Here is a 20,206-nt window from a genome sequence, read left to right on the forward strand (position 1 = left end):
GACCGTCTGCTGTGTCGTTTTGCCCTTCTCCTTGCCTTCACGGTTGATTCTTGTAGCTGCCGCTCCGAGCCCTATCGCGATAGCAAAGATAGGATCCGCTACCCGGGAGATGATATATGTTGGGGGAGCCATTTAAACGAATCTTACGGTAGGGGTGTATTGTTGACCAGTTAATCGTCCTTTATAGTTGTGGCTAGTGTATGAGTAGAGCTCTCGATATAAAACAAACCTCTTGAGCTTTTCGAACCATCCCCCACTTTAACTTTTCCTATCAAAGTGCTTAAAAGCTTAGACCACGTGAAGCAGCCCGAAAAGCCCCACCCCACACAATCAAGCCAATCAACTAAATGAACCCTTTCTTCGCTTAATTTTCTCAGGCACATTTTCGATTTTCTTAGCCCATCGCAAACAACCTTTACTATCGAATTCATTCTCAATCGACCAATTCGCCAACCCACCGACAACAACCTCGACTTCCCTTTCGCCTTTCGACAAACGACGACAGCGGAGCCGACAAGATGAAGTTCCTAAAGGTTGGCCGAGTAGCCATCATCACCCGTGGCCGATACGCCGGAAAGAAGGTATGTACCAGACGAAAGAAAAAAAAATTGTTATTCGAAGAATTAAACAAAAGACTTGTTGGATATATGGTGGATTGGATTTGGCACAACTACGATCTCCGAGAAGCCGCGTCGGAATCATTGTATAAGCACAAGCATAAGCACATATACGGTCCTTCATGATTTTACACCACAACGATATATTTATATAGTCAGAAGGGAATTGGGAACATTATTCTAACGGAACCAACTCTCCAGGTCGTCATCATCCAGCCCGTCGACAGCGGCAACAAGGCACACCCCTACGGCCACGCCCTAGTCGCAGGCATCGAGCGCTACCCCTCCAAGATCACCCGACGCATGTCCAAGACGCGACAGGACAAGCGATCCAAGATCAAGCCTTTCATCAAGGCCATCAACTACAACCACCTGATGCCCACACGATACACCCTCGAGCTCGAGGGCCTCAAGGGCGTCGTTTCCGGCGAGACCTTCAAGGAGGTCAGCCAGCGCGAGGACGCCAAGAAGAACGTCAAGAAGGTCCTCGAGGAGCGCTACACGAGCGGCAAGAACAGATGGTTCTTCACGCCCCTGAGTACGTGTCCCTCTTCCCTCCATACAACTTACCTATCCATGCCCACCTTAACCTCGATATTCCCTTCACATTCTCAAAGATATAAAAAAATAAAAATAAAATAAAGGAGAAAATAGTTGCTAACTCCCTTCTCGCAGAATTCTAATCCTTTCGTCTGCATACTTCCGTCGTTCGGTCTTAAAGGGGGTTCGGTCTGGGATGTAAATCGCATCATCAATGGCATTAGGAAGCCTCAAAGGGTCTTGCTCTGAATTCAGAAACATGAAAAATGAACACATCTGATGAATGAAACCTCCACGTCTCGGCCGTACATGAGTGACTGACTGGTGCTACTTTCGCTCGCGGGTTCTTAGTGATTGATTTGCAACTCATCAACTTGAGACTGACCGAGCCCGCCCGCACACCCGCCTGTACTACACCCCGGGTCTCTGGGATTAGTATCCGGGTTGCACGTAGGTTGGATGGTTACTGGAGGTGCGAGTATATAAGACTCCGTCACCAACGGATCAAATTGTTTCATATGGCAACACAGGATGATTGTAGCCGTATCCCAGTAGAATCTCCAAAGCCCTTTTCTCACCTAGGATTTCTATATTGCAAGGGAGCTTCTTGATTGTACTTTATATACAACCCCTCTTGCTAGCCGGACTTAGATAGCCTAAATGTATATTCCCTATGCTCAAGACCGTGCTCAACTTTATACTCGAGACAATAGCACATTGACCACGTAAAAGCAATAAAATTATAAATTAACGTGCAAATTTGATCTCGTTTTCATTCAGGTCTAATACCTCCTAGGCTCTCTAAGTTACATGAAGACTAGCCCTGTCTGTCGTAATGCGAGCAGATGCAACCCGACCCTTGCAATTGACGCCATGTCTGCTATCTATAGCCGTGCAATAAAATACCGTGTTGACTACCCTTTCATCAGTGTCCACGGCGTAAAGGAAAATCTCTCCAACTACTACCATCCCCTACGAAGATGAAGCGGAAAATGTGCAATTATGTACCCGAAAAATCAGGAGAAACGCGTACTAGGTCGTCACGTAGCGTCCCACCATCAGACCCTGTTCTCATTAGAACCCGAGTTATAACTCCCATCCACCTAGAAGATTACAAAGGCATACGGTGAAAGGAGAGGTTTCGTTGACACATATTCGCTCATGAGGAGACGCCGAACTTCTCAGCAGCACCGGAAAGGTACTGCGAAGGGTCGTAGGCGTAGTTGGGGGCCAAGCCACCGAAGAGGACGAACACAAACAGTAGTGCTGCCGCGATGACGACTACCTTGCGCAGAGCAGGACGCGTGGCACCAAACTCGGCCCAGTGTCGGCCAGCTTCACCAGCATATCCCTTAATAGCCTCAATACCAAGCTTGTAGTAGACCATACCACCGAGCGCAATGGTGTAACCGAAAGCCTGGAGGCCAGAGACAGGGGTACCCCAGATAAGCATGGAGGCTAGAACAAGCATGACATCCTTGAGGACACCACAAAGAGTCATGATGACAGCAGAGGTCTTGCCAATCTATACAACTTATTAATACCCACACTAATTTTCGATGAGACATTGAAACTTACCAGGAAGACAACTGAGACGTTAAGGAGGAAGGCACAAAGTCCGTTCAAAAAGAAGGTGAAGAGACCGACGTGGTAAACTTCAGCAATGGAGACCTTGGGAACCTCCCAAATGAGGGCTACAGCACCGTTCATGGCAGCGCAGATGGGTGCAAAGTAGTACAGGGAAACGAGAGGGTCCATCTTGTACTCGGCAGAGCTGAGCAGAGCCTGGACAAGGTTGAGACGGATAGCTTCGAACATAAGACCTCCCAACTGGTAGAAGAAACCAATCCAGACGAATCGGATCTCACCGAATGAGGCAATCATGACACCAACAACGATGGCAGACACGTTGAGGAGCTGCTTGAGGTTGGGGGGTGCAAGACCCATAGCCCAACTGGAAAGTAAGACTGCAACGGGGGTGGTGGCCTATCGTAATCCTTCGTCAGCAACCTTATACTTCCATAATCACACCTGCTCGATTATTCATACCTTGATCATCTGGATGAAAGCGACACTGAGGTAGAGGTAGGTCAAGTTACCGCAGATCAAACTCAAGCTGAAGAAGACACCGATAGGAACGATAGCACGGAGGTAGACGCGTCCAGTCATCTTGACAGACTTGCGACCGTCAAGGAGGGTGGTGTAGCGCGCCATCAGCTGCGTCGCAATGGTCGCGAACGTTAAGTGATAGGTGGTCAAGATAACGGGGTAACCTAGAACACTGTTAGACTCCATTTATGGCAGTTAGGTCAACAACGTTCGGGGGGCTCTTACGGAATTCGAGCGTGTCGAGAATCCATTTGTTGAACAGAATGACAGACGACGAAAGACTGATCCATACTCTGTAGCAACTTGTTAGCTACGCGTCCTTATCTTGAACTACAATTATATTGACTCGGGGGAGACTCGACATACGCAACGTAGAAGGCCGGGTGGATGGCCGGCTTGGGAGGCTGAGGTTTGTCGGCCTCGGGGTTCGTGGTGGGCAAGATGGGGCCCTTTGGCTCCGGTCGGGGAACCTCACCAGAGGTACGAATCTTTTCGTCCGCCATTGTATTGATTATTCACGTCTGAAGTGAAGGTTGAAGATTTGCTAGTGCGATGTGACTAAGAAAGGGGTAGAATGAATTGAAGAGGACACGGATGATGAATGAGCGACAAGGCCAAGCCTGCTGAGACCAATTAAAGATTTAGGTGAATCTTGGGGGAGTGGCGCAACTGTTTACGAGTTTCTGCAGTTGTTGCCGAATTGTCAACTTTTGTTCTCTCTTCCGTGAACTTCGAAACAAGAAGTTGTTTGTGGTGCGGAGGAGAGATTCGTCAACAACTGGAGGGGGAAGCAGTGGTGACAAAAAAGGAGGATGGACAAAAAGAGAGAGGATTGAAAAAAAAGAGATGGTACGGCTAATAAATTTTCAGAATGAGAGAGGTGCTTCTACGGTTGACAGGCCTACCCAGGCACCCTTCAAGCGGTACCTAGTAATGCGGTACCTACCTTGTAGGGGCAATTTGTGATCCCAAGAGCTTATCCCGCACAATTTTAGCCCCAGACCCGCCCCAATTGAATCAGCGCTTTCAAACACGGTCGCATCATCAGTGCGTTCCGTTCACTACAAGCAACACTTACAGGCATCTTTTCGGGCTGTGTGCCTTTACTGTGGCAGCTGCTGTGGTACCGGTAAAGATAGGCCCATAGGGTACTTGTACAGGTACAAACCACAATCTAATCCACCCCCACTAAAGCTCATTCCCTGGAAATCCCTGCGCTCAGGGGAGTCAGGGGCTAATAATTGCGTAGTGCTGCCCGAAAGGGATAAGCGCACGATGAGGAGATATCTAAAACCTGCAATCTACAGCCGCTGATGTCGTTTTAGGAGGCTCTCATTTTATCATTCGCTTGCATTGGATCCCATTTTTGGATATCCCTCCCCACGGCAGCCACAGAACAAGGAAAGGACTTGGAAGACTTTGTGGTTGTCCAATACAATTTTAGAAGATTACAATGCTGTAAGCTAGTTGCTGTTGTGGGTTCACATTAAAGAGTTCTTGTTTCAAGATAACACTCTAAAGAAGAAGAAAGTCTTGCAACCTTTGCGATAGACATACCAGATCATTTTAAGTCCAATACATAACAAATAGCATTCTTCACGTTCTGCGAGTTCGTGACTCGTTATTTATTAAGTCGAGTCTAGGGAGTATGGTACGCTTTAGGCTTCCTACATGTTCCTTATTCCTGTTTTGTAATCCGTACTTATCTCAGCTCAACTCAACCTCGTATACCATACCGCACTACGAGTCTACATTCAGTCGGTGGATGGGCTGGCTGGGCTGATGGGGAAGCGGGATATTTTGCCATGGAAAGAAACCATACATACATAGAAACCACGAACGAGTCGGAAAATATCCACCAAAAGCATGTTTCATCTACTGCTCGTCATATCAAGATTCAATGTATCTGAAGCTTGTCCACAGACTAAATCAGGGCTATCGATAAAATTACAGACTGTACCGTTGCTACTCCGCTGTGACGTAGTTACCGCGAAAAGGCAAAAAAAAAGTTCCGATTTCCAACCATGTTATTTGGATGGGTCAGTCTGGACTAGGGCTATCAGAGGCTATCGTGAAAAGATAATGAGGCTACGCGGGGTCCTTCACACCATTTAGTCGATTGGCCGCTCGTCGCGCGGAACGTAAGGTTTTTGTTCGTATCGAACGTCATCAAGTCCTCTTCGGTCCAAAATACGAGATGCAAGGCAGGTATATAAACTTCGAGGCCACGTATCACGGCCTGAGGCTCTCGATTCGACATAATTCAAAATGTTCAACGTTCCACCGCCGCGAATCACGCCGGCCGCGTACCTGCCCGTTTTTTTTTTTTTTTTTTTTTTTTTTTTTTTTTTTTTTTTTTTTTTTATAAAAAATACCTGAGTCGTTGATAATTGTGTCCTAGTCAATGTCTTGCCGCCTGCTGAGTGGCATAGCTAAGCGGCATCCCGCGTCCCAGGCAAGTGGTTGTTCATGTTACAGATAAATAACTTGTATTGGTTAGGTACATACATATAACCTATGACCCCCTATCCTCGTGGATTCTTTATCGAGGTACAGATTTTACTTAGCTAAATAGGCGTTTTTATGGCGTCGTCTACTGCATGTCAGCTCTGGCCGTTGACATATTAGGCTTGCTTTTAGGACTCAGGCCTCAGACCTGTGCTCATAGAGGTATGCTAACCGTCGAACGTTGTTAGCCACGTGCAATAGAGGCTTGTCTAGCCTTGATTATAAAAAGTATAAAAAGGGCCTATCTCCGGTGTATTATGCCTGTAGTTGTCAATATAATTATTATTAACATGGAGCACATAGAGTTCGTAAAATATATGCCATTTTCTAGTTAATGCCTCGCTTAGTACAGCAGGATCATGCAAGATGATGGTATGATGTAAGAGGGCTACCCCTGGCTTGCTTTGTTCTGTAACGAGCTTAAGCCCTACATGTACGAAGTACAGCTGTTTCTGATTTGATTCCGCGAGCTCTAGAAAACATTAGGTACTGTTTAGCTACTATATAACCGCTGCTACAAGCTGATTCCGTATCCGAAATGCGAGATCGGATAGTTAAACAGATAATACATGTACCCGTATGTCTATGTAAGAAACGTTCGCCATAATTTTGTAACGAATATTTATAGTAACTACCCTAATAATGCTAAGCCATTAAGCCAGCATAGCGTAAAAGATCAGATCAATACAGTAGATATCTGCATATTCAACTGTCCGACATTCTCTAGCCTCCCCACCCTGTTCGGACTATCATCATCTCTTATGTATAGGAGCCGGCGGAGAGCTAGTCCTTTAGTTGATAGCCATAGGTATACATACACTCAAGAAGAAGCTATTCTGAACTTGGTTTCAGCGGAAGTGAAACCTGGGTATTTCCACTTGGAGATATTTCTTTTTGAGCCGCCAGGCGGTCTAGTGGGCCAACATATAAACTTGAGACGGCGGCTTAGGCGAGTTTGCAAATCTTGACCGTCGATCTCGCGGAGCTAACCGGCCCTGAGGCTCCAACTAGAAGTCCAAGTTGAGAGGGATGCGCTTTTACCAGCCAAACTTAGTACCTAGTGCTATGAGCGGAAAAGAAGATCGACAAAGGCTGATGTATAGGTACATGAACGTTAGAAATAGCCATTGACCTGGGTATGGGCGGAACACGACCTTATCGAAATTAAACGATCTTCAAGTCCCAATTTGAGTGACGAATGCAACACATTAATCGCAAAGTGACAGGAGTGGATAAGCCAGTGGGAGATGTATGTACATACACAGATTACCGGACAGATTACTTGGTGTAGACCGATAGAGACCGTAGGGTAGGGGTGGTGACACTGGTGGGAAGCCGCGCATACAAAGAAGAACAGTTCTCCGATATTTGTTCTTTTATTTCATAGATACTCTCAACACCAACTTAGATGCCGGGGGTTCTAGAGCTGGCTGGCCTCTAGTAGATTTTTTTTTGTACTTCCTTATACATAATAGGTGTTCCCACCGCCTGACTCGCTAAGAGCCCATGCTACATACACACATACCACGAAAGAATTGTCTCGATACACTATAGCTCAACTGTGGAGTTTGGTATAATGCACCGGGGAGAAAACACCGGGGAGAAAACACCGGGGAAGAAACGTCGGGGTTGATGACAACGATGTGTTGTTGACCGTTGACCGGTAAAAGATGCTTAGCTTCCATTACCAATCTTGCCTTGCATGCACACGTGGTATCACCAAGACGCTATAGAAAATCTACAGCACACACATGCTATGTATCTATTTATTCTATTTCAGGTGTCCAGCCTAAAATGTCGTGCGCGATAACTTTGGAGGCTCGATAGTTGACGCGTACAAGGGACGGGTATGAGCTTCATCTTACTATAAGATTACGAACAGGGGTTTCCCGGTGTTCGACCAACCCTCACTTGTTGGTAATTCTCTCGATTTGCAGCCACACATCCCGAATTCGCTCCTATCCAGCCATCCTGCCTTCTCTTCACATGCAGGTATGTATGTATGTGTGTGATGTCCGTTATGGATTAGCACGGTAAGTTAATAGATCAGCGACTAGTGATCGTCATAACATATCCCCCCCTATTTGAGGAATTTATTATGTAGGTAGGGAAGAGTCTCCTGAACTTACCCCTGACTTGTTGACTTGTCAATGGTTGCCCAAGTAGGAGGCAAACTAGCGGTAACTAGGCGGTATTTACACATACACTACTAAAATTCGTGCTACTCAAGCGAATCATGATAGCGAGGCTACTCTGGCTACTCGAGCAGAGTTCGACGGGAAACCCGTAACCTCTGGTCCCTGCAGCTACCTATGTACTTGGAACAATCTGTCTTGAGATGTAGCGAGGGGGAGAAAATATTGATCTCGAATAGGTAACTTTATCTTCAATGGATCTTTGATTTAGCCACACCGTTTTATACAAAGTCTCGATTGCTCGAATACTCCATGTTGTACTCCATGCATACAACATGAGGTAAAATTCCATATGGTCTCTTCTGCTTTGGAAGGCCTAGGTTTTATTCGATATGCCTCTATTAGGTAGCAATAATGATACCTGATAAAGACGAGTCGGGTACTTTTTGCAAGGTACTTGAGGCATGTATCCAGAGTAACATGCAGGTGCAGGTACCATCTTTACCTAATTAGGTATTAGACCCCATCCAATTGGGCGGATGAATGTTGCCAAGTTGCATGACGGAGAGACAGGGGTGGCTTCATGCGTGGGGCGGCGCACAAGCCTGCACCCAGCTTAGGGTGACACTAAGTATCATCCACAATTTTAGTTTATCTAGTACCCCTCCAAAATATTATACATAGAAAACACCACGCTGCTCTCTTACGACTCGGTTTCTTTTCCCTTTGAGAATCCTCCTTGCCTGCCACACGATCCATTCGCGTTATAACATAGAGTTAGACGGACTTTATCCTGCAGCATTCATTGGCTTGGATAGTCTCTCATCCGTTCTTTTCGCCTTGTAAAGACAGTTCTGTCTTCAAAGACCTCTCTTAACCTGGTCAACTTCCCCGCCCTGATCTGGAAACTATACCCAGACAACAACAAGATGTGTGCAGACATGTAAGTTTCTTAGTTCCATGTCTAGGAGAAAGAACCCTCGGAAGTATTATCTTTTAGTGAAGCCTAATTGACTAACCTTTGCTCTCGTAGTAACGTCGACGTTCTCGTTATCGGTGCTGGCCCTACGGGTCTAGGTGCTGCGAAGCGCCTCCACCAGCTGGTACGTCTTCACCGCCTTTCAAACTAATGTGCATGTTAAGCTAACATTTTGTAACAGAACGGTCCTTCATGGCTGATCATTGACTCCAACGAGAAGGCTGGTGGTCTTGCCTCTACGGACGTCACTCCTGAGGGCTTCGTAAGTTTATACTATCCTCAAGCTCGTCGTGCCTAGTAAGCAACTAACCTTGGATTCTGCTCTATAGCTCTACGATGTTGGCGGCCACGTCATTTTCTCTCACTACAAGTACTTCGACGACTGCATCGACGAGGCTCTCCCTAAGGAAGATGACTGGTACACTCACCAGCGTATCTCCTATGTCCGCTACAAGGGCCTCTGGGTTCCTTACCCCTTCCAGAACAACATCTCCATGCTGGCTAAGGAGGATCAGGTCGAAGCTCTCGACGGCTTGATCGATGCTGCCCTCGAGGTTCGCGTCTCAAACACGAAGCCCAAGGACTTCGACGAGTGGATCATGCGCATGACCGGTTCTGGTATTGCCAACATGTTCATGAGGCCCTACAACTACAAGGTCTGGGCCGTTCCCACCACCAAGGTAAGCTATGCTCTCGGACAAGCTAGTCCTCTGTATCCGTTTCTAACTCGTAATTTAGATGCAATGCCAATGGCTGGGTGAGCGTGTTGCTGCCCCTGACGTCAAGAACGTGGTGAAGAACGTCGTTCTTAACAAGGTTGCCGGAAACTGGGGCCCCAACGCCACATTCCGCTTCCCCGCCCGTGATGGCACTGGTGGTATCTGGATTGCTGTTGCGAACACTCTCCCTGACGAGAAGAAGCGCTTCGGTAAGAAGGGTGAGGTCACCAAGGTCGACGCCGACAAGAAGGTCGTTACCCTCAAGGATGGTACTACTATCGGCTACGATAAGCTTGTCTCCACCATGAACGTCGATCAACTAGTCGAGTCCATGGGCAACCAGGAGCTGGTTACCCTGAGCAAGGGCCTATTCTACTCTTCCACTCACGTCATCGGCGTTGGTCTCCGAGGTGCGCGACCCGAGCGTATTGGCGACAAGTGCTGGGTAAGCCATTCTATCTTACTAGCGACATGAATTGAACCATAACTGACTATTGTAGCTATACTTCCCTGAGGACAACTGCCCCTTCTACCGCGCCACCATCTTCTCCAACTACTCGCCTTACAACCAGCCTGAGGCTAATGTCAAGCTCCCCACCATCCAAATTGCCAACGGCAGCAAGCCTACAAGCACAGAGCCCAAGGAGGGACCCTACTGGTCTATCATGCTTGAGGTCTCGCAATCGTCCTTGAAGCCTGTCGACGAGGCAAACCTGCTCAAGGACTGCATCCAGGGACTGATCAACACCGACATGATCAAGCCTGAAGACGAGATTGTCTCCACCTACCACCGCAAGTTCGACCACGGTTATCCCACACCTACGCTCGAGCGTGAGGGTGTCCTGAAGCAACTTCTACCCAAGCTTCAGGACCTGGACATCTACTCCCGTGGTCGCTTCGGCAGCTGGCGATACGAGGTTGGCAACCAGGACCACTCATTTATGTTGGGTGTTGAGGCCGCAGACCACATCGTCAACGGTGCCGTTGAGCTTACGCTTAACTACCCTGACTTCGTCAACAGCCGTCAAAACACTGAGCGCCGTCTTGACCAAGGCCCTCTGGCCGCTAAGAAGAACGGTACTTCTCTACCCTCGCGTTCGAAGTAGGGGTTTGTTTAGATGCGAGGAATGATCCGGAGGCACACGCATTCTATTGACTTTATGGTAATAGATATTAGAAGAACTAAAAAGTTTTTCGTTGAGAGCTACATAGCGTGTAGTTATTCATGTTTGACGAGTGCGACGGTGGTGGAATACTGTAACGATTCTGACTTGATCTTGCAATAACGAGACGGCGCCAAAAGCCGATGTTGCTAGGTTGCCCAAAGGATTTAATGAATAGAAATAGATTTATGAGCTTACAACTATTCGTCGATGCAGAAATATTAATGGTTACGTGAGAATCGACCAATCGGTTCAGACATTAATCAGGAAGTTAATATGATAGGAAGTAGTTCTTGGGGTTTATTGAATGGGTTTCTAACCGGTTAATTTATGCTATTACCTGAGGATTGAATCATAAGATGCTGTAAAACATGAAATTACCGATCGTGTGATTATTGTATAATACTATAGTATTACTACTATACGTTTCATTTGAAAAAGTTGTCGAAAAGAGAGTCGTAAATGGACCGGATTAGGTTCACTGGACTGCTGGACTAAGTATGAAAGTATGACACTAAGTATGGCCACTCTGCCACTTGTATAAACCCCTTGCGCTGGTAGAATACATGGATAATTTGGATTCGCTGCCAAGGCTTTCGCCCTTCCTCCTCTGCTGCACAACTTCGTCACACCCGCAGCAAGGCGTTCGTTCCTCTCTCCAATAAACTCTCATAAGAGGTATATACCCAGCAAGCCCCAGGTGGTTGGTTTAGTGAAACGCAGGTAGACTAAAGGTTTTCCAGTAACTGAAAAACTACGTTAAGTCCGAAATTTTGTAGTGGTAAAAGAGGGGTTAGTTACATAGTACCTATGTAACTCTTGTTAGGGCAGTACGGGATATGGGCGGGCACAGGAAAGGGCAAACCTGCACTGGGCAGAATATAGGCAGGTAGGTATGTAGGTAGGTATCTGGTATATGTGTTAGTCATCCAACTACTTGTAGTCTATGTAATAGTCTTTCCTCTTGCATCTACTGACTGCTTTTTATTAAACGAGTTTTTCTTGTACAACACCGTGGCCAATTCATAATAGGAACTTGGATTACATCAATGTACAATAGAGAAAACTGGCCGCCCCGAATGCTAGCGGTCCCTAGGACTTAAGCGACAAGCACCACATTCTTTACAAACCTGGTGGATGAGGGACCCTTACACTAGTGCACCTGATTTTCTGTCTGGAACAAATTAAACAAAAGCTCCGGGCGGAGAGATCAACGCTCTAGCAATCCGAAACAGCAATCCTAAGCAGCATCCCGAGGACACTTGATTTTGAAAGTGACTCGGATAAACCATGTTTGTCGCGACGGCGGCATCTTGGTCACTCTTTACCCGATAAACCCCGCCGTGCCCCGGCCTACCTCTGTATGTCGAGATATCATCGTCATGGACGGATCCTTGGTCATGCCGGAAGACCAACTCGATCCCCCAGCAAGGATCTTCGAACGACTCCGACAGTTAGGCGGCTTTACCTGGGATGAATCAAGAAGGCCATTTCATTCAAGCTATGACAACTGGTATCCTTTTCCCGAATGCGATTCAGAGCTCGCATGCGTAGTAGTAGTAGCTGTCTAACGCGGACCCTCTTTGTATAGGCACGTATATGGCACAAGATTTGTATCGCCCTATTCAACCACCACGACAACACCCTTGCAGAACCTAGGCAGTCCGTCCGCCATCTCCAAACTAGCCTCGAGCCGTATATCGCCTGGCGACGTCCATGTCGGCTTTTTCTCCCAGAGCGAAGGCAGTAGCGAGCGTTCGTCGGCTTCCCCGCCTGCTTTCTCCAGCCTTGCTACCGATCTAGCGAACGTCGAGGAGCAACATATAGTCGCGCGAATATCCTACCACGTCCTCCGCGAAGAGAGGACCTTCCACATAGCTAAGAATCTGATCGCCACCGCTGACCCGCATGGAGTCCATAATGTGAAGCCCATCGACCTTCTTCGCCTGAATCCGCAACCCGGTGATCGTGCGCCTATAATCGTCGCCATTTACGAGCACCCCGGAGAGAACTATCTTTTCAAGGCTCTAGATCTGGGGCCGGCTTTCTATTATGCCAAGAAGGTTGAGGACCGATTTGAGGCCTATCGCAAAAATGACTTCTCTCTAGCAACTCCCATCAGCCTGATGCATTTTCTCGATTTTGCCATCGGCGCTACCCAGTGTCTAGAGATATTGCATCACGGCCATAATATGGTCCACGGAGAAATCAGAGCCGATGCGTTTCATTTCAACATCGAGACAAATAAGGTAAAGCTAATATCCTTTGGCTCGGGGGTAAGGTCGTTCGAACACGGACTCACTAGCACTGGATGGTCAACACTCTCTAAGGAACTCGGGGCAAAGAACAAATTAGTTTACATCAGCCCCGAACAGACTGGCCGCATGCCGGCAGAGCCTGATACGAGGACTGACATTTACTCATTAGGTGTATTATTCTGGATGCTCCTAACTCAACAACCCGTCTTCACCGGCGCTACACCGTTAGATATCGTCCAGTGCGTGCTAAATCGCCGCATCCCACTAGTGTCGAATATTCGGACGGATGTACCTGAAGTTCTTGGTCGCATTATACAAAAGTGCACGTCTAAGAACATTTCTGACCGTTATTACTCAGCTAGCGGTCTACGCCATGACTTAGAAATGATACAGAAATTCCTGGGGAATGGTGACTGGATGACTTTGAAGGAGTGGCATATTGCTTCGAAGGACATCTCATCGTTCTTCATGTTACCTACCGCTATGATTGGACGTCGGAAAGAGCATTCTGAACTAGTAAAAGTGCTCGAAAGGGTCGCGAGGGGTCAAGCTATTGCTAGCCTTGCGGCTACTAATCGTTACTCTGACGGTTCCGGCTTATCAACCGAGCTCGTCGACGCCGCCGATGTTTCAAGCGAAGGTGCAAGCTCCATTGAAGGGGGAACCCGACGAAGCGGCTCTTTCACCCAGACTAACTTATCAGATGCAAAACAATCAGTAGGTCTCGTCCGGTCTTCAGTTAACGGAACAGATACACAGACTGTCTCCGCCTCTGGCGACACAATATCTTCATGCCACACCGTTCCTAAGATATCCAAATCATTAGACAAGCATCAATCAGTCACCTTCGAGTCCAAAAGTGTGCTCGATGCTATTGGTGAACGCCAATCCTCTTCGCGCCATAGCGGCACAGATACTTCTGCCAGCCTTTCAAGGCAGTTAGGCTCGGCAAAGTTCAGGCGGCGAGGCTATTGCGAAGTTGTTACTATTGAGGGCGCTGGTGGCCTAGGCAAAAGTTTTCTTGTTCAGCAGGTACTAGCCGATGCCAGGCGGAGAGGATATTGTGCAACAGCAAAGTTCGATGCGGCCAGGAGAACAGCGTTTGGGCCGTTATTGAAATTAGTGTCTTCTCTATTCAAACAGGTATGGGGTGAGAGCGACACGGACACGCCTCTTCATCGAGCCTTGAAGGACTATGTTCGTCCAATATGGCCGATGCTCCATAATTTGCTTGGGCTCCCTGAATTCCTCCTCGGTTTTCAAGACCGAACATCCCTCCCACCACAACCGACACCAGGCCTATCTAATGGTCGGATCAGTAGAACTCCGATGAGCAGGCGCAGCTCATCTCCTGTGAGCTCTCCGGGGAGACCACGCCCTCAGAGTCCACGTGTAACGTCGCAGAGCTCGCAAGACTTTCTACGGGCCGGGGTATCTATGAAGACGATTCGCCTGATGAATACGTTCTTGGATATACTGAGAATATTCACAACGCACCACTTCGTCTGCTTGTGTCTCGATGATCTTCAGTTCGCAGACGAGGAGTCTCTAGAGTTGATTACTCAGGTGGTCTCAGCTCGACTCAAGATGGTACTAATAGTAACTTACCGGCCCGATGAATTATCACCAGACGCCGTTCAGAAGATTCTCCAGCCTGCAGACACTGAAGGTAAAAAATCACGTTCTCCCTTACCTGCCCGAACGATCTAAGCTGACTAGCCCCAGAACATCCCAAGTCCGGTGGTCCAAGAATTACTAGGATTGTCCTGTCACCGTTGACCGAATACGAGATCCTACAGTACGTAGCATCGACATTATGTCGACCCCAGGAGGATGTTGCCAATCTCGCTCGCGTGATCCAATCCAAGACTGCTGGTAATCCCTTTTACATGAGGGAGATGTTGAGCGCTTGCTACCGTAAAAGATGTATATGGTACGACTATAAAAAGAATAGGTGGGACTTTAATCTAGATTGGCTCTTTGAGCAATTCAAAGGTGAAGATAATTACGATGTCTTGAATAACGACTTCATCACTCGCAGGTTGAGTGAGCTTCCGGCTGCATCACGTTCTATTCTAGCCTGGGCGGCTCTTTTAGGTAGCACTTTTTCATTCGAGCTAATCTGCCAACTTCTAAGCGGCGCGTTCGACCCCGTCGATGATGGTGGTTACGGGCTGAACGACACGCTCTACCGTACCAAGTACTCCAAACAGGACGCAGTGGCAGGGCTTCAAGCAGCGATCAACGCTTGTATCGTTGTACAAAGCGAAACCGATGATAGATTCCGGTTTGCCCATGACAGATACGTCCAAGCAGCGGCATCCTTGAAAGAATGCAATACCCCTCAAATGCATTTCGCTATTGCGCAGACGCTACTGAAGCATCATGGAACCGAGGGAAAAGCAAGGGACAATACCGCCTCGCACATTGCGGAGGCTGTCGAAATTATCAAGTGCAAGGTTCACGTCCGTCAGCCATACCGGAAACATCTAATGGATTGCGCAGCATTGGCGGTAGAGAGCGGCGCAAGGTCAACAGCTGCTAAATACTACCATAGTGCTATAATGCTCCTACAGCCCGATCCATGGGTAGACGGCCCGGATGACATCGACTACGAGGAAACACTTAAACTTCACTTACGCGCGGCTGAGTGCTACATTTACATGGGAAATCATGCAGCGGCTCACAATCTTGCAAATGCTATCCTCAACGGCGCTAAAACCGCGGAAGACAAAGCCCCTGCTTGGCTTCTACTGGCCCGAGTTCAAGCCCAGAATGGGAATTCGATATCCGCGCTTGCTATCTTGAAGGAGAGCCTCCGCCAATTGAAAGTTGAATTTGATGGGCAGCCGTCCTTCGAGAATTGCGATACCCTCTTCATGGAGGTAGCTGCCCAAATCAAAAGCCTAGACCGAGGGGAGATTCTAAGTCCCCTTGGTACTGTCGATTCCCACGAACTGATAGTCGGGGCTATCCTTACGGAGGCTATTAGTGCCGCTTGGTGGAGTGACTCTTTAGACTTCTACAATCTTGCCCTTGCGCTCATCAACCGCTCCCTAAAGCATGGGCGCTTCCCTCATTCCAGTATTGCTTTTCTCTACGTTGCTATGATCGCACTAGCCCGGTTCAATATGGTCGAATTCGCCGCGGAGCTCGGTAGCCAATGCTTAGAAATCCTAGAACGGACCCGAGATTCATTTTCCTCTGCTCGTGGTTACATGGTATATGCCTCCTTCGTCAGCCATATTCATGTTCCTATCAGCGCTTGTGTAAATCACTCGGAATTGTCCATTGAATACGCCTCCAGCGCTGGTGACCGTATGGCTGTCATTCTCAGCTTTGGGCTCTCGGCTCAAATGAGGCTCTTCGCAAGCGAGAACGTTGTTTATCTCGAGTCAATATGCCAATATTGCTGTGAGGAGGTACCCGGTTGGCACCAAGACACTAGGGGGGGAACCTACTTGATAGCAGTTAGACAAGTTTGCCGCGCATTCCAAGGCAAGACAGATACAACATGTGCGAACGCAGTGATGACGGACGAGCAGCATAATTCAAATGCTTACAAGACATGGCTCGATATCCAAACGCAAAACGGCGGTCGTTCCGTCCTTATATATGAGACAAATGAGATCATCGTCTTATACTTGTATGGCTACTATCAAGAAGCTCGCGAGATGGGGCAGAGGTGCATTGACAAGTTGGACCTGCTTTGGTCCTCTCGAAATACTCGAGCCGTTTTAGTCTTCTACGGGCTTGCCGTTGCAGGTCTCTTGCAGCGCAAGCTCAGCGATCCGCGCACAGCCGATGCTGACCTAGAAACCGAAATTCGCGATACAATTTTACAACTCGAAGATTTGAACAGAAGGATTAAAGATTGGCAGGTTATCTTAAATGCGAATTATCTTGCTTGGTCGAAATTACTAGATGCTCAAATTACGGAGCTGCGTGGTGATCATGGCTCCTCTATACGACATTACGAAACAGCATTGGATCATGCCTCGGAGTACAGTCTTCTTTTCGAGGAAGCCCTTGGGAATTTCTTGATGGCTGGCTTCTTCGTCAGGCGGTCAGCGAGAAGATCAGCAACGGCGGCCTTGAAGGAATCGGTTGCGCTCTGGAGACAACTAGGGGCGACCGGAATTGCGCAGCGGATCGAAGAAGATCACTCATTTCTCATCCACAGTCCCACTCGCTACGCGAGGACGGCTGAAGTTGCCGTGCAGACTGATTTTGCTGGGGATTCTGCCTCCGTCACGTACGCTACAGACGGTGAGGATCCGCAGGCGGTGCAAACTATGAACGAGGAGACGAAAGAAACCAGAATGGCCGCGTGGCGCGGCTCAACACAACCTGAAGCCGGTGCCGGCTTACCAGCTCTCGACATGATAGACCTTCATGCTATACTAGTTTCATCCCAAGTTATTTCCTCCGTCTTGCAGGTTGACGTCTTACTCAAGACAATGTGCGATGTTATCCTCCAAACCTGTGGCGGGTCCGCGACTCAGGCAGCGATTATTGTTCAGGACGAAGACGACACGGAAGATAATTGGTGCATCGCAGCTAGCGGTGATTCAGAGAAGGGCGCCACAGCTCATCTCCCCGGGCAGCCGCTGATCGGTACAGCGTTGGTTGCCGAGAACGTAGTTCTATACTGCGCCCGATTTCGTGAGGTTGTCTTCATCCCCGATCTCATTAGCGACGAGAGATTCGGGAAGGTCAATGACTCTTGGGTGCAAAGGAATTCGCTTAGCAAAGCCATAATTGCCATACCGATCTGCCATGGGGCAAAACCTCTCCTTGGGGTTCTCTACTTGGAGGGCGAACCAGGTTCCTTCACGGATAGAAATGTCACCGTTTTACAATTGCTCGTAAACCAGATCGGTATCAGTTATTCCAATGCCCTCTCAATAAAGGCGATAGAAAAAGTGTCCTCGGAGAATGAAGCGATGGTCCGAATACAGAAGCAAGCAGTTGCGAAAGCGAAACACGCGGAAGCGGAAGCTAAGCGTAATGTCAAGATCGCCGAGGAAGCAGCCAAAGCCAAGAGTATTTTCCTCGCCAACGTATCTCACGAACTGCGTACTCCGCTAAACGGCGTAATTGGTAATTCTGAACTCCTAAGGGATAGCAGCCTCAACAGAGAGCAGCTCGAAATGGCAGACTCCATTCGAGTATCGGCGGATCTGTTGCTTACGGTTATCAATGACATTCTCGACTTCTCTAAAATGGAAGCAGACAAAATGAAGCTTTACATTACCGCGTTCAACCCGGAAGAGATGGTGCGTGAGGTTGTGAGAGCTGCCTCGTATAGTAACCGAGAGAAGACGTCCAAGAAAAACGTTAAGATCATTCAAGATATCAATATACCGTCGATGCTGATTTACGGAGATCCCATCCGCCTACACCAAGTCCTCGGCAATCTCATTAGCAATAGTCTCAAGTTCACAGAAGATGGCTCTATCACGATTGGTGCTAAGGTCGAGTCTAATACCACCGAGAAGGCGAAGTTAACCTTCTGGGTTGAGGATACAGGTATTGGTATTCCGCAGGACCAGCTTAAGAAACTTTTTAGGCCGTTCAGCCAAGCGGATGCTAGTACTGCTCGCAAATACGGTGGTAGCGGGCTCGGTCTTAGTATCTGCAAGTCGCTTATTGAGAATATGATGAAAGGCGTAATTTCACTGGAGAGTAAAGAGAATGAAGGCACGAGAGCTTCGTTCACGGTGACATTCGATAAGGCGAAGCCTCATGTGTCCGCAGGAGAAGCCCGACCCCTCCCAGCATCTTCGATCGTCGATGCAAAGCGCAACGCCCCTCAACCAGCTCCTAGTCATCCTCCACTAAGCCCAGTTGTAGACTTGGCACGGATTCCCAAAGATCAAATCCGCATCTGCGTCGCAGAGGATAATCTTATCAACCAGAAGATTGCCATCAAGTTTGTGAATAAATTGGGATACACCAAGGTCGATGCTTATGAGAACGGACTCAAGGCGGTAGAAGGTTTGCGGCAAAAGGCGATGGATGGGGAGCCTTACCATGTCGTCTTGATGGATGTGCAAATGCCTGTACTCGACGGCTACGAAGCCACCGCGATTATTCGGAAGGACCCCATCGAGGAAGTCAGAAAAGTATTAGTCATCGCAATGACTGCTTCCGCAATCCAAGGTGACCGAGAGAGGTGCTTAGCGTCGGGCATGAATGACTACCTTGCCAAACCAGTTAAAGCAGATCTACTCAAGAGGAAGCTGGATACATATACCACAGGGACCATCCAACCACCAACTCCACCTGCTAGACACCATTCGGACCCCCTTGTCGGGCAATTTAGGGGTCAAGAGTCGTCGGATAGTAACTCGACGCCCGTTCCTAGCCCGCAAGTTGTTAACGACTTTATGATGGGCGGATCACCACCTCTCGTCTTGCCGATGAGGGAGAATATTGATTATTCATATTCTGCCGACGACGCATCGAATGAGAAGACGTCATCAGATCAATATTCGCCAACCGAAAGCGCAAATGTATCCCCCTTGCAGCAATCGGCAAAGCGCCAGCCGCGAAAGTTAACGAAGCCTCGGAATAATAGCGACGCTGGGTCCACTACCGACGAGAAGCCGAGGGCAGTGCTAATCAAGAAGAACCTAAAACCAAGCAATTCATCTATGCTAGATAGTGATACGAGCCATGAAAGTCGGTCGTGGAGCTGACGGTGTGGTTAAGGCTCGTCAGAGAGTCGGCTCTTCTACACACGGACTTACACAGTTAGACTATTTAAAATGTGGTCTAGATATTTCTTTTCCGATGTCTTTTTTTTTCTTGTTTACATGAAGGGTCCCGAGAGATCTATCTTCCATCATGTACGTTGGGTTGTCCTGATCCAAAGCAAATAGGGGACGTGTGATTTGGCACCGGGATTTGGATCATACATGGATTTTCTATTATCATTTAATTCTGATTTACAGTATGGAAATGGCATAGGAGACGAGTCCATTACGAGACTTGACATTGCTGGACGAGGGCTATGCTACGCTATGTCATGCCGTCATGTCATGGTCATGATAGAGAGATATGAGAATACGGTACATGATACACATGTGAGCTATGCATGTCGGCAAAGCTCTGGGATAGCGTATCAGTGAGTTTGATTTATGATTGAGCGACGCAATTAGATATGGACATAG

The 20,206-nt window shown here is 48.0% G+C and overlaps 4 protein-coding genes across 4 annotated transcripts; 3 read left to right on the forward strand and 1 right to left on the reverse strand.

The window, feature by feature from the left end:
- The first annotated feature begins 262 nt into the window (after nucleotides 1-262).
- F4817DRAFT_322273 (ribosomal L27e protein family-domain-containing protein) lies at nucleotides 263-1,839 on the forward strand. Its single transcript, XM_049301382.1, has 3 exons — nucleotides 263-581; nucleotides 819-1,155; nucleotides 1,293-1,839. The coding sequence occupies exons 1-3, from the start codon at nucleotides 519-521 to the stop codon at nucleotides 1,298-1,300; spliced, it is 408 nt and encodes a 135-aa protein (XP_049163888.1). The 5' UTR covers nucleotides 263-518; the 3' UTR covers nucleotides 1,301-1,839.
- A 65-nt stretch (nucleotides 1,840-1,904) lies between these two features.
- On the reverse strand, nucleotides 1,905-4,288 carry F4817DRAFT_322275 (TPT-domain-containing protein). The gene is made up of 5 exons (XM_049301383.1): nucleotides 3,633-4,288; nucleotides 3,492-3,559; nucleotides 3,207-3,430; nucleotides 2,736-3,143; nucleotides 1,905-2,682 (listed from the first exon to the last, which is right to left on the reverse strand). Exons 1-5 carry the CDS (start codon nucleotides 3,767-3,769, stop codon nucleotides 2,317-2,319), a joined length of 1,203 nt encoding a protein of 400 aa, XP_049163889.1. The 5' UTR covers nucleotides 3,770-4,288; the 3' UTR covers nucleotides 1,905-2,316.
- Nucleotides 4,289-8,584: 4,296 nt separating this feature from the next.
- F4817DRAFT_322278 (FAD/NAD(P)-binding domain-containing protein) lies at nucleotides 8,585-11,252 on the forward strand. The gene is made up of 6 exons (XM_049301384.1): nucleotides 8,585-8,852; nucleotides 8,943-9,012; nucleotides 9,070-9,150; nucleotides 9,218-9,568; nucleotides 9,627-10,052; nucleotides 10,108-11,252. The coding sequence occupies exons 1-6, from the start codon at nucleotides 8,839-8,841 to the stop codon at nucleotides 10,711-10,713; spliced, it is 1,548 nt and encodes a 515-aa protein (XP_049163890.1). The 5' UTR covers nucleotides 8,585-8,838; the 3' UTR covers nucleotides 10,714-11,252.
- A 900-nt stretch (nucleotides 11,253-12,152) lies between these two features.
- F4817DRAFT_363068 (putative histidine kinase HHK1p) lies at nucleotides 12,153-19,964 on the forward strand (the record flags this gene model as incomplete). The annotated part of the gene is made up of 3 exons (XM_049306602.1): nucleotides 12,153-12,283; nucleotides 12,362-14,697; nucleotides 14,754-19,964. 3 exons carry the CDS (start codon nucleotides 12,153-12,155, stop codon nucleotides 19,730-19,732), a joined length of 7,446 nt encoding a protein of 2,481 aa, XP_049163891.1. The 3' UTR covers nucleotides 19,733-19,964.
- Nucleotides 19,965-20,206: the final 242 nt, after the last annotated feature.

This window comes from Daldinia loculata, assembly GCF_022478755.1.
Source record: "Daldinia loculata strain CBS 113971 unplaced genomic scaffold F4817scaffold_1, whole genome shotgun sequence".
Lineage (NCBI taxonomy): Eukaryota > Fungi > Ascomycota > Sordariomycetes > Xylariales > Hypoxylaceae > Daldinia > Daldinia loculata.

Bases quoted from the DNA above. Each gene is read 5' to 3' on its own strand.
- F4817DRAFT_322275 (XM_049301383.1), bottom strand. From the start codon at position 3,769: ATGGCGGACGAAAAGATTCGTACCTCTGGTGAGGTTCCCCGACCGGAG. The intron at 3,431-3,491 runs GTAAGAGCCCCC...ACAGTGTTCTAG, and splicing joins TCTCGACACGCTCGAATTCC to GTTACCCCGTTATCTTGACC. The intron at 3,144-3,206 runs GTATGAATAATC...GGATTACGATAG, and splicing joins CTTTCATCCAGATGATCAAG to GCCACCACCCCCGTTGCAGT.
- F4817DRAFT_322273 (XM_049301382.1), top strand. From the start codon at position 519: ATGAAGTTCCTAAAGGTTGGCCGAGTAGCCATCATCACCCGTGGCCGA. The intron at 582-818 runs GTATGTACCAGA...CCAACTCTCCAG, and splicing joins GCCGATACGCCGGAAAGAAG to GTCGTCATCATCCAGCCCGT.
- F4817DRAFT_322278 (XM_049301384.1), top strand. The intron at 9,569-9,626 runs GTAAGCTATGCT...CTCGTAATTTAG, and splicing joins GGGCCGTTCCCACCACCAAG to ATGCAATGCCAATGGCTGGG. The intron at 10,053-10,107 runs GTAAGCCATTCT...TGACTATTGTAG, and splicing joins GTATTGGCGACAAGTGCTGG to CTATACTTCCCTGAGGACAA.